The sequence below is a fragment of the Erythrolamprus reginae genome, unplaced genomic scaffold (genome assembly GCF_031021105.1).
Source record: "Erythrolamprus reginae isolate rEryReg1 unplaced genomic scaffold, rEryReg1.hap1 H_23, whole genome shotgun sequence".
NCBI classification, from domain to species: domain Eukaryota; kingdom Metazoa; phylum Chordata; class Lepidosauria; order Squamata; family Dipsadidae; genus Erythrolamprus; species Erythrolamprus reginae.
Window position 1 is genome coordinate 470701 of NW_027248477.1, and position 13889 is coordinate 484589.

The following is a 13889-nucleotide window of genomic DNA, read 5'->3' on the forward strand; positions in this document are numbered from 1 at the left end:
TATCTTTGGGGCTCCTTAGGATATTAGATATTTTTTGGTTAGTGCAAAATGAAGTTTTGATGTTATGTTTGTGCAGAATTTTACTAATTTTGTCTGTGGTGCCCTTTATGTAAGGGAGGATGGTGGTACCATTGTCCTGTTCTTGATCTTGTTTTTTGGGGAGTGTCTCTTTTTTGATTAGGTTTGTGATTGTTTTCCCTTCGAATCCATTAGAAATTAATACATCTTTGAGTTTGTTCAATTCAGTTTTTAAGTGCTCATGGTCAGCTAAGCGTTTAGCTTAGCTGAAATCCCTTGCAAAACATGTGCAGCCACATACATTGGACAAACCAATCGAAGAGTGAGCCAACGCATAGCAGAACATGTGAATGCAGTTAAAAAAGAAGAAAAGACTTCCTCCCTTGTCCAGCACATTAAAAAAACAGGGCACGAAATTGACTTTGAAAAAACTAAATTACTTCACAAAACAGAGAATTTATATAGAAGAATTGCTCTGGAAGCCATAGAAATTGAGAGGAGCCCCCTTTGCATAAATAAAAGAGATGACACGTCCCGCGTACCAGAGATTTGGAAACTAGCCTTAAACAAAAAAAACACTTCATAAAAATCACCATGTCAATTCTTCTAATAATTATGATTCCACCAACCAATCAGATCACTAAAACATAATCACCCAATCTATTTGCTACATTCAAACCAAATCTCCACCGCCACACTATATATTAGGAAGAAATGACAGTTGCAAACATTCCATTTTACAACAGCACGAAGCTTGGAACTTCAGCCTGATGATGGTGAATGGTGGCAGCAATTAGTGGTGATGTGCTGTGGGGATCCCTGCTCCTAGAAAAGGTATAAAATGAGCATGTGGAGGTCAAATATGTGACCTACATAGGCCGAAAATGCGATGCACAGAGATGGTGATGCATGGTGGCCAAAATTGTGAAGCACAGAGGCCAAAAACCATGATGTGCAGAGTCCAAATACGCAATGTGCAGAGGCAAAAAACACAACTTGTGGGGGCGGCAATGGGCTGTGATGATCCCACAGCCTGGAACAGTTGGTTGGGAGGCCTATCCACCCGCCAATCAGTTGGTTGTGCTGAATCAGGCTACAATAATGTGCTGAAGCTTACCAGGCTATTTGCTGTTTACCGCAAGGCTGTTAGCCAGATGAATACCAATGGGCACTGATAGGCAGAGGCAGATTTTTTTCTTATTTTCCTCCCCAAAAACTAATGTGTGTCTTATACTCAAGAGTGTCTTATACTCCAAAAAATACAGGTACTGTATAATTAATATCATACCTTATCTCTTTTTCTTCAGCTTGTATCTTGCATATTAAAAGTTCTTGATCTGATATACAGTAAGCACTGACCATGCCTTTGATGCTATAATTGAGGCCCTCCACCTCCCTTTAGCAATAATACACTCTAGTGATGTCTATGTATATTGGTATCATTTGGGTTGTTTGAAGGTGGTCTTCGATATGTGATCCATTCAGATCTGATTTTCCATATTAGTTTAATTCTTTAATTTTAATTTTAGATTGGATATACTCCATCATAGTTGACATGAGTAACACTATTAAAGAAGATATTTACAATGCATTGAATGAACTCACGGAGAAGCAATTTAAAGAATTTAAATGGTGGCTCAATACTATTAATTATGATGGAAGGCCAAAAATTCCCAAGGCTTCATTGGGTAAAGCTGATCTACAACATGAAGTTGTAGACCTCCTGATTCAACATTATGGAGAAGATGCTCTAGAGATATGCACTGATGTCCTTCGAAAATGCAATAGAAATGATCTTGCGAAAAATCTTGAAGAAACTAAAGGTAAGAAAATCCAGCATATTACACAAATGTTATCTCCATTTAAGATCAAATGGCAATTTTTTTCCAGCTCAATCTTGAATCCAATTATTTGTTGTTTATTATGATTAGCAATGGTACCCTGGAACTTCAGGGTGGGGCTTTCTTTTAAGATTCCTTATCTTGAGCTGGAATCAAACCTTACCTAAGCATCAGCACAGTCACTCAATCTGGCACTTTCCTATCACTGTCAAATAAAAATGTTAAGCCTAGTTCAAGCCTGCGCATGCTCCTGCATCTCTGGTCGAAACCCCCAAATCAGCTGGCTAGCAGGAGGCACTCATGCATGTGCTGACCTGGATGTTGGCTCACCTGCCGGCAGCGATGGCCCCACGTGCCTCCTGCGGCATGCGTGCAATAGGTTTGCCATCACAGGCCTAGGACATAGGCAGGGGTGGGCTACTGCCCGGACAGGGGGGAACACAATGGAGTAGTGAAAATGGAGCTCCAGCCCAGAGCACCCAATTTTCACTGAAAGATGTTGAAAGAAAATGCATAAGCCACGCCCACAGTGTGGTAATAAAAATTGGTAACCTATCCCTGGGTAACCTATCACTGGGCATAGGTAGTATATTTGTACTAGCCCTACTTGATATGTGGATGATTTTGGCTTACGAACAGTGAGAAAGGTTTGATGACAGTTTCCCTTCTTCCAAGCAATGCAGGGCTGGGAGAGAGGGCAAGGGCACAGTTACCTACTGTAATTTTCACCACTACGTGTGGCCTCTTAGTCCGTTCAAGCCTGCTTATGAAAGAAAAAGGGGAAAGAGGAAAATAAGTATATAGAAAGGAATAGGAATTATTAAATAATCTAATCTACATTATAAATGTAGACATTGATAGAAAATATATACCCATGCATTTATCTATTTTTTAAAAATGCTCTGTGATTTACCAATTTTTATAATGTGTGTTTTACTAATTTTAGTTCATCTTTAATTGTAGATGTTGATGCTCACCAACTTCCAATTTCATCAGGTAAGGCAGGAATCATTCAAAGGATTATTGAATTATGTGTAAAACTCATTTAGCATGAGCAGTTTCTCCCTTCTCATTCCCCTTCTATGCAAACTACTGTAAACATTAATGACCTCAAAAATCTTGATGGGGAAAACTCCATGATGGTTTTGCAATGCTGACCAGGAGAAAAAGAAGGGAAAGAAGAAAGGAAAGAGAAAAGGAAGAATTTAAATGATCCCTGATTTTGAATTTCCCAAAAGGAAATTCAGTTATTCTTGGTTCTTCTCCAAAATGGCAATGCTTATTGATTATTTTTCTGTACAACTGTTATAGGGATCTACAAGTAAAAAGTATTATTTTATGTTGAAAAATTATTTTTAATAATTTATATTATTAAACATTTTAATGTAGGTTTGATGTCAAAATGATTAATCTTTTGTTGTTAAATTGGATCCAATCTCTACTGATTTATTCCATTCACTTTTTAAAATGTGCAAATCAAAATGATTTATTGAATACCATTATTAATAAAGAGTAATTGTGGGATTTTGAGTGTCATAAGATTTGGTTATCACTTCTAATGATTTATGTGTCTCTCTCAAGCTAAAATACTACTGGTCCAAATTAAGATGGCAACTGATGTGCATTTATGGTGGGTCACAGCTTCTCCTGGTCACCAGCATTCTATTTGAAACCTGCATAGCTGGCTTCCAAAAATCAAAGTCAAGGGGGAAGCTGAGAGAAAATTGCAAATCATGGTCACATGAGATTATCCTTAACCCCCTGTGGTGATTTGCTAACAACCACTCTTAGAATTAAAGTCGTAAGTGTGGTCTCTGATTTTTCTCTTTACAACTGCATCATATAGCAACTGAGTTGCAATTTCCAATTGCAGTTGGAGGGAACTACCTGCAGCTGTAATTATTGTCAATTAAATGCTTGAAATAAAAACATATTTATCCTTTAAAAAAGGAAATAATAAAATCTCATTATTATCATTCCTTAACTAATCTAAAATAAAATTTAAAAAATCAAGCATCTATCCAAATCTTAATTTTAAGTTCTGGATTATTGCATTGCATCAATTTAGCATAAGAAAAAGTATAATAAGATCAAACATTTCCTGAAATAATATGTCACAATATTCAGAAATGTAATTGTGACAGGGTTTATGTCTAATCTACTATATTTTGAGGACAGTGCTTCCAAGAATGCCACATATGAATAATCCAAAAGACTGTAGGAAGGAGAATTTATATTAAACGAAGTTGCTCCAAATTTGGTATTGTCAGAATATATGCATAATGGTGTAATTCAGAATTATGGAAAGTCAAGCCACATTCAAAAACCTTTTGATAATAATACATTGAAATAGCCAGCTGGAATTGAAGAACCCCATTAAAATTTATCAAATAATATATTTAATTTATAGGCAATCCATCATCTCTGTGTTTGTGTATATTTGTATGTGTTCTCTGAATAAAAAACCCCATCCATATTAAATATGAAATATGCTGGGGATTACACCAGGAGTGGTTCCGGTTTGTTTTGCTGATAGTTTGCTCAGGGATGCACTTTTTGTGCATGCATACACATATTATGTGCCATGCATATGTGCACACATGCACAATACTTAACTTTTGTGCAGGCAATGAAGAAAACCCAAAATGACAAAACAATTGGTTCCAGGACCTGGCAGGCCTAGATTGTTGCTGGCTTTAGGGACCTAAGTCACCAAGTTACTACTGGTTCTATAGAACCGGTCTGAACTGGTAGGAACCCACCTCTGGATTACACTAATTATGGAAGTATTAATCATATCCCAAGGGGGTAATGTTTAAAGATTTCCATTTATTGAAGTCCAAAACCCCCACTTTTATATAACCTATAAGTATTTAATGCAATCATTTGAGAAACATTATGTGGAATAAAAGAGTTTAAAATGATAAATATTTAATCTATTGATTAACAAGAATTTTTCTATTATCAGTTCTGACAAACTAATTAAAAAGTACCCTACAACTCCCCCAAATTCATTAATTCAGAGAGCAGATGAGATTGCCCCAAGAAAAAGATACAGAAACAAAACACTTAATTGCGTGTCTTGTGCAGGCTTATTTTTAATGCTTCTAATTCCATTCATTCTTCCCTTAGAATACAGAAACTACATTAAAAAAAAATATGCAATGATCAAAGATCCTAATGCTATTCCTGGTGAATACCTGCCCCTAAACCAGAGATATTCAAAGCTGATCATACTAGATAATCACCAGTCAGAAGAAGAGAAAGAAGATGAAATTCTGGCAATGGGAAGGAAACATCTTGAAATCATCAGCAAAAGAGCTGAGATTTCAACCAGCATTGAAACATTATTTAACCCTGATAAATATGGATTAACTCCACAAATTGTTGTGTTGCAAGGAGCTGCAGGAATTGGAAAAACAATGATGGCCAAAAAAATCATATTTGACTGGGCTTCTCAACAACTTTACCAAAATAAATTTAATTATGTTTTCTATATTAGCTGCAGTGAGATGAATTTCCATGCAGAGTCCCAGAAAACTAGCATTGCAGAAATAATTTCAAATGAATGGCTCAAGTGTCAAAAAGTGAAAAATGTGATTGAAAACATACTGAGGAACGAAGAGAAACTTCTGTTCATAATTGATGGGTTTGACGAATTAAGACATTCCTTTAATCAGGCTGAAAACTATTGTTGCATTGATCCCTGGAAGAAGGAGCCAGTGAGAATTATTTTGAGTAATTTATTTCAAAAAAGGATTCTTCCTAAATCCTCTCTTATAATCACAACAAGACCAACTGCTTTGGAGAAACTCTATCAATGTTTAGAACACCCACGTTGTTTTGAGATATTGGGGTTTTCCACAAAAGAGAGAGAAGAATATTTTTACACGTTTTTTGAAAAGAAAGACCAAGCAACTCAAGCTCTCAGATTTGTTAAACAAAATGATACCCTTTTTACCATGTGTGTGATTCCTCTTGTGAGCTGGATCATCTGCACAGTGATGAAACAGGAGCTGGAGAGAGGCAAGGATCTCCAGAAGACACCATACACCCTCACTGCAATATATATGCTATATCTCTCCAGTTTGTTAAAGTTTCACCATAAAGAATCCAAACAGGATGTCCAAGCAAATGTAAAAGGTTTGTCCTCTTTAGCTGCAGAGGGAGTCTCGAAACGGAAAATATTTTTCATGGAGAAAGAAGTCAAGAAGCATGGTTTAGATCAAAAAGACATCCCTCTCTTTCTAAATCAAAGTGTCTTCAAAAGAGACATTGATTGTATTGAAACCTATAGCTTCATTCACTTAAGCTTCCAGGAGTTTTTTGCTGCATTGTTTTATGTCCTAGAAGAAGGAGATGAGCAGCATTCTAAAAAGTGGGGAAAAAATTTGCAGACATTGTTAGAAACACATAGGTCTTTTAGGTCTGACTTTGTAGTAGGATTTCACTTCCTCTTTGGTTTGTTAAATGAAGAAAAAAGAATGAGAGAGTTGAGAAAAGAATTTGGATGGGAAATTTCTCCTAAGAATAAAGAATTCTTGTTAAACTGGGTGAAAAATAATATTCCAAAAAGGAGACATAATTTTCAATTGCAAAAAGAAATGTTTAGTTATTTATATGAGACACGAGATGACAATTTCATAAAAAATGCAGTATGTAGTATCACTGAAATAGATTATCAGAGCAACTCAGATATGGAATTGATGATCCTGGCCTATTGTATACAACACTGCCAGAATTTAAAATACCTCTTTGCCAAAGGTTCTGCATTTCTGTCTCATGCAGAGACAGAACTACATCTTCCAGAAGATAAGTAAGTATTTTTGAAAACTTGTTGAATATTTTGTTAAGTTTGAAGCAATGGAGGTTGACATGGGGTAGCCGGATTCACCTTTATTAGGAACCAGCATATAACAAAAAGAAATCGCAACAAAGTAAAACACAGTAACTTGTGGCAAAGAACAACCCGTGCGACAAGGGTTTCCCTTTTTAAAAGATTTTTCCCCTGGTAGGTGCATATTTGACAGCCGCTTGAATTTCCCAGCCACGGCTTGGCCAATCCGCGGCCGGTATGTAGATAACTCTGTTTACTATATTGGCTATTTACATTGTCAGATACAATTAAGTCTGGGTATACATGCATGGTAAACAATTTCTGCAACGCTTTTACGGTTGCACAAGTGGTGATTGAATTCATGAGAATTATCTGTAGCCACTTAGAATAGGCATCTACCATTATGAGGAATTACTGTGAGTGGATAGGCCCTGCAAAATCTATATGTAATCTTGACCAAGGGCCCCTAGGCATCTCACATTCTGTCGGTGTTGTTTTGGGGGGGCTTGGTCTGGATTCTTGGCAAGGGCTGCAAGTGGCCACCCACTGTTCAATGTCTGTGTCTAGGCCTGGCCACCACAAGTGGCTTCTGGCTAGGCTCTTCATTCTCACTATCCCTGGGTGGCCTTTGTGCAATATGTCAATTACTTTGTCCCTTAGGGTTGCGGGTATTATCACCCTCTCCTCCTACAGTATGGAAAGTTTCATTTTCTTGCTCTTGTACTGTTTCAGCTCTTCCTAAAGTGTTCCTTCTGCCCATCCCCTGAGTATACAACCTGTTAATGCTTTAAGTGTTTTGTCCCTTTGTGTTTCTCTGGCTACTTCCTCTGCTGTGACTGTCAGGTGATTGTCCAATTCTATTAACAGGACATCTGCCACTGGAGTTGGATCGTTAAGTACCTTAGGCTCTCAGCAGTGGCTTAAGGCATCTGCATGGCTAATTCCCCCCCCCTAGTGTTTTAGGCAATAATTGTAGCCAAATAGGAAGATCAACCACCTGGTCATTCTAGGGGCCATAAAGGCATGTGTAGCTTTGTTTTCTGCAAAGAGGACCAAAAGTGGTTTATGGTCAGTGATTAGTTGAAATTGCCACCCATAGAGATAATCGTGAAATTTTTTAATACCAGCTACTGCTGCTAATGCCTCCTTATCAATTTGTCTCTAATTTCATTTTGCGTTGGACAAGGTCATTTAAAAAATGCTATGGGGGCCTCAATGCTGTCTGGAAAAATGTGGACACGGACTGCACCTACTCTGTAAGGAGAGGCATTGCAAGTCAGTCTTAAAGGCATGGTGGTGTTGTATTGGACAATCACACTATTTGAGGACAAAAGGTTCTTTATTTTATTAAAAGTGAACTGTTCTGCCAGCTGGATCCCTTCTGTAACAATCTATTTATTTATTTATTTATTTATTTGGATTTGGATTTGGATTTGGATTTGGATTTGGATTTGGATTTGGATTTGGATTTGGATGCCACCCCTCTCCGAGGACTCGGGGCGGCTCACAGCATATATAAAAAAAGAACAGTAATATAATCCAATTAGTGCTACAATATTAAAAACAATTAAAAAGAGAAGATTAACCTAAAAAATTACTTATTAACCAAACATTCAACAATCATACTTAAGGCATTCAGTGGTCAGGGGAAGATCTAAGAGTTTTTAAACTCTTTCGGAAGGCAAGGAGGGAGGGGGCAGTGCGAATCTCTGGGGGGAGTTGATTCCAGAGGGCCAGGGCTCCCACAGAGAAGGCTCTTCCCCTAGGTCCTGCCAACCAACATTGTTTGGTCAACAGGACCCTAAGGAGGCCAACTCTGTGGGACCTCACTGGTTGCTGGGATTCGTGCGGCAGAAGGCGGTCTCGGAGATAATCTGGCCCTGTGCCATGTAGGGCTTTATAGGTCATAACCAACACTTTGAATTGTGCCCGGAAACTGATCGGTAGTCAATGCAGTCCGCAGAGTGATGGTGAGATGTGGGCATTCCTTGAAGGCCCAAGACTGCTCACGTGGCTGCATTTTGGATAAGTTGAAGTTTCCGAACACTCTTCAGAGGTAGCCCCATGTAGAGAGCATTGCAGTAGTCGAACCTCAACTATGCAGGGGTTCCGCTGCTGTGTCTTTCTGTTTTAAGAAAACAGAGTAAAAGTTTAATAGACCTAGGAATGCCTGTAATTCAGTTTTATTTTGGGGTTCCGGGGCTTCCTTGATTGCCCTTACTTTATCCTCCATTGGATGAATTCCTGTTCCATCTATTTTAAATCCGAGGAATTCAACACTCAGAACTCCCCACAAGCATTTATCAGCCCATAAATGGAGACACTTTTCTTGAAATCTTTTAAGGACTTCCCTGATCCTTTGGTTTTGAGATTCTCCCAAAATTAACACGTCATCAAAATATGGAACAACACCTGGGAGCCTGTTTGCAGTCTCTCCATTATGCCTTGGAAAATTCTGGGGGCTACACTTACTCCGAATTGAAGCCTGGTGCATTTAAAGCCCCCCCTGTGTGTCACTAATAATAATAATAATAATAATAATAATAATAATAATAATAATAATAATAATAATAATTTATTAGATTTGTATGCTACCCCTCTCCGAAGTTTTCTTTTGAAATAATGGTCAGTTGGGATTTATTTGTGGCTTCTTCAGCAGTACAGCAACTGTTTGTTTACTAAATATGAGTACTGTTTTCAAACGAAATGGAATAAACTCTTATTTTATTTATTTATTACTTGGATTTGTATGCCACCCCTCTCCGAAGACTCGGGGCGGCTCACAACATGTCACAAAGCTGTGGTCTCATCTATGGGGATCTCTTGATACCCCGAGCTAGATCCAGATTTGCAAAAAAAATTTCCATGCCTTAATGAGTGTAGCAGTGTTGGGTTACCAGGATTGGGTATGCATTGTGCTGGAGTGCTTTGTTAAGAGTTGATTTATAATCAGCACAAACTCTTATAGACCCATGAGGCTTAAGTGGGGTCATTATTGGCATTTCCCATGGGGCATAATCCACTGGAACTAGGATTCCTTGGGCTATGAGTTTGTCCAATTGGGTGTCTAGCTTGGGTAGGAGTGGAAGAGAGACTCTTCGGGACTTGAGGTGTAATGGGGTGATTGCTGGGTTTAGGTTAAGGAAATCAGAGGCCCTTTGTAAGTTTCCAAACCCATGGCGAATACCTCTGGAAATTCCTTAGTGAAATCGGCATTTGGGTGTTGTTGAATTTTATGGATTTGGTTACCTCTATACCTAATGGGTCCATCCATTCCATTCCCAATAGTCTGTATCTAGCCCCTTCTACTACAATCAATGGCAGCATTAATACATGGTTTTTAAAAGTTATGGGAACTCTCACACGTCCAAATATTGGAATCCTGTTTTCCTAAAAGTCCTGCACAGTTGTAATTGGTTCTAATTATTCCCTCGTTAGGTTCGGCATGTACAGTTTAACTTTGTGCCATGGTATGATGGTATATTTCGAACCCATGTCCAGCTCCACGTTACAGGGTTGGATGTTTAACAAGAGGGACACCGAAATTTTACTCTTTGCCCTGGGGCCAGTGTAGTTTACTGTGGGGTAACAATTACCTCGGTTCTGATTCCGGATGTTGCCTTCCACTCTCTGTGAGTAGCTTTTGGAGGAGTTGTAGGAAGGACAGTTTTCTCTGTATCCACTGTTCCCAGATGGATGTTGACTTCTGGACTGGGGGGTGAAGTCGTCCTGCAGGATTGTGCGGCAAGCTTTGGCGATGTGTCCGCATTTGTTGTAGCAGTGGCAGATCACGTCTCGGAAGGGGTACCTTGCTCTTGGATGGGGTCCTCTGCATCCTTGGCATTTGGTTGGGTGTCCTTGGTTCCCACCGTTCATGGAGGAGATCTACAGGCAGCATTGTTTGCTGTGGCTGGTGTTTTCTACTTCCGGTCCATTTGGTTCCTCCGTCTTCACTGTGTCAGTTTTCACAAGGTTTACAGTTGTGGAGTCTCTTTTTAAGTCTTCTGTGGCTGCTCCGGAGACCTCGATAGCTTGAGCGGCTTTGAGGACCTCCTGCAATGTGGTGTCTTCATCCATGATGACCTTATTCTGGAGGGCTGTATTTTGCATACCAAAGATTAGTCTGTCTTTCAGCCTGGATTCTGGGTTCTCATACTTGCATTTCGAGAGGAGCGCTCTGAGACGAGTGGCGAATTGGTTTATTCTCTCTCCTTCGGCTTGCTTCATATTCTCAAATTTGTGCCGGTAGACTCTTGATGCTTTGGTCGGTTTGAAGTGTGCCTTTAACTTTGCTGTTATGGTGGCCCACAGTATCGACCTTACTGGGTCTGAATCCATTAGCGTTTGAGCGAGCTCGTAGATCAGTAGCCCACAAAGATTGAGGAAGATTGTGCATTTTCTGTTGTCACTGGCATCCTCGTTGCCGGATGCTTCTAAGAAATTTTCAAATTTATCCATGCATGTGTCCCAGTTGGTCTTCTCTGGGTTGAAAAATTCTGGAGCCTGTGCAACTGAAGATGCTTCCATGACTTCTTCTTGAGCGTTGGTTCTACTTCCTCTCATCGCCAGTGTTAAGTTTGAATCAATGGAGGTCAACATGTGGTAGCCGGATTTGTCTTTATTGGGAATCAGCGTATAACAGAAAGAAATCACAACAAATTAAAAAACACTAAATTGTGGCAAAGAAGAAACCGCATGGCAAGGGTTTCCCTTTTTAAAAGAATTTTCCCTGGTAGGTGCGGCTTTGACAGCTGCTTGAATTTCCCGGCCGTGGCTTGGCCAATCCGCGGCCGGTATGTAGATAACTCTGTTTACCGTAACATATTTACATATTGGCTATTTATATGCATACATAATACATTTCATTTAGTTTTTCATCATGCCACTATATTGTCTAACCTACTGTCACCTATGTTTGTGGTTTGATGTAAAAACTCATTGTGAGCAATCCTATAATGCAACCAAAGTATTGGATTTCAGAAAAACAAATTTTAATGCAATGGGGGAATATTTAGATAATGAATTAAAGGGGAGGGATAAAATGGCAGGAGCGAGCACCCAGTGGACTGTATTAAAAAAGGCCATCTTAAAAGCCACTGGACTGTATGTAAGATAAATAACTAAAGGTAAAAGGAAGAAGAAACCGCTATGGTTTAGCAATGATGTAAGGGCTATAGTCAATGAAAAAAAGGCTGCCTATAGGAGGTATAAAGAGTCTGGAAGTATAGCTGATAGGGAGGTGTATAAAATGAGACAGAAGGAGGCAAAACAGATAATATATGCTGCTAAAGCCTCAAAAGAGAAAGAAATTGCCAAATCTGTAAAGAAGGGGGATAAAACCTTCTTCAGATATATTAGTGATAAGAAAAAGAAAAACTGCGGTGTCACGAAGCTTAGTACCAGGAATAATACATCCATTAATGGGAATAAGGAGATTGCTGACCATTTCAATAGCTACTTCTGTTCAGTTTTCTCAAAAGACACCGTACAAAATAATACTATAGAGGGATATAGCATTGCTTCCAGCTGTACGGATTCAGCTCCAGTGATCTTAGAAGCCGATGTCTTAGAAGAACTTGAACGATTAAAGATAAATAAGGCAATGGGTCCAGATGGCATCCACCCCAGAGTTCTTAAAGAACTCAGATCTGTCATTACTACCCCCCTGACTGATTTGTTTAACCGATCCTTGTTAACAGGAGAAGTTCCTGAGGATTGGAGAATGGCCAGTGTTGTGCCTATTCACAAGAAGGGCAGTAGAGAAGAAGCTGGTAACTACAGGCCAGTTAGCTTGACATCAGTTGTAGTTAAAATGATGGAGACTCTACTCAAAAAGAGGATAAATCAGCACCTAAAAAACAATAACTTATTGGACCCAAATCAGCATGGCTTTACTGAAGGCAAATCATGTCAGACTAATCTCATTGATTTCTTTGACTATGTCACAAAGGTGTTGGATGAAGGTGGTGCTGTGGATATTGCCTACCTGGACTTCAGCAAAGCCTTTGATACGGTTCCACATAAAGAGCTGATAGATAAATTAGTGAAGATTGGACTTAATCCCTGGATAGTTCAATGGATTTGCAGCTGGCTGAAGCATAGACATCAGAGAATTATTGTTAATGGCGAGTATTCTGAGCAGAGTCAGGTTACAAGCGGTGTGCCACAAGGGTCTGTTCTGGGTCCTATTCTTTTTAATATGTTTGTGAGTGACATAGGGGAAGGTTTGGTAGGGAAGGTTTGCCTATTTGCCGATGACTCTAAAGTGTGCAATAGGGTTGATATTCCTGGAGGCGTCTGTAATATGGTAAATGATTTAGCTTTACTAGATAAATGGTCAAAGCAATGGAAATTGCAGTTTAATGTTTCCAAATGTAAAATAATGCACTTGGGGAAAAGGAATCCTCAATCTGAGTATTGTATTGGCAGTTCTGTGTTAGCAAATACTTCAAAAGAAAAGGATTTAGGGGTAATGATTTCTGACAGTCTCAAAATGGGTGAACAGTGCAGTCAGGCGGTAGGGAAAGCAAGTAGGATGCTTGGCTGCATAGCTAGAGGTATAACAAGCAGGAAGAGGGAGATTATGATCCCGCTATATAGAATGCTGGTGAGACCACATTTGGAATACTGTGTTCAGTTCTGGAGACCTCACCTACAAAAAGATATTGACAAAATTGAACGGGTCCAAAGACGGGCTACAAGAATGGTGGAAGGTCTTAAGCATAAAACGTATCAGGAAAGACTTAATGAACTCAATCTGTATAGTCTGGAGGACAGAAGGAAAAGGGGGGACATGATCGAAACATTTAAATATATTAAAGGGTTAAATAAGGTCCAGGAGGGAAGTGTTTTTAATAGGAAAGTGAACACAAGAACAAGGGGACACAATCTGAAGTTAGTTGGGGGAAAGATCAAAAGCAACATGAGAAAATATTATTTTACTGAAAGAGTAGTAGATCCTTGGAACAAACTTCCAGCAGACGTGGTAGATAAATCCACAGTAACTGAATTTAAACATGCCTGGGATAAACATATATCCATCCTAAGATAAAATACAGAAAATAGTATAAGGGCAGACTAGATGGACCATGAGGTCTTTTTCTGCCGTCAGACTTCTATGTTTCTATGTTTCTATGTCACAAATGTAATAATAGAGCAGAAAAATTATATTTAGTATGCATAAATATCTTTTG

At 39.0% G+C, this 13889-nt stretch overlaps 1 protein-coding gene across 1 annotated transcript in view; it reads left to right on the forward strand.

The window, feature by feature from the left end:
• Positions 1 to 942: 942 nt before the first annotated feature.
• The window catches only part of LOC139155495 (NACHT, LRR and PYD domains-containing protein 12-like), a 93560-nt gene continuing 80613 nt past the window's right edge, over positions 943 to 13889 (forward strand). The window contains exons 1-3 of the mRNA XM_070730643.1: positions 943 to 1841; positions 2823 to 2855; positions 4992 to 6675. Of these exons, the coding sequence (XP_070586744.1) occupies positions 1574 to 1841; positions 2823 to 2855; positions 4992 to 6675 (1985 nt within the window). The 5' untranslated portion in view covers positions 943 to 1573. The remainder of the gene's footprint in view (positions 1842 to 2822; positions 2856 to 4991; positions 6676 to 13889) is intronic.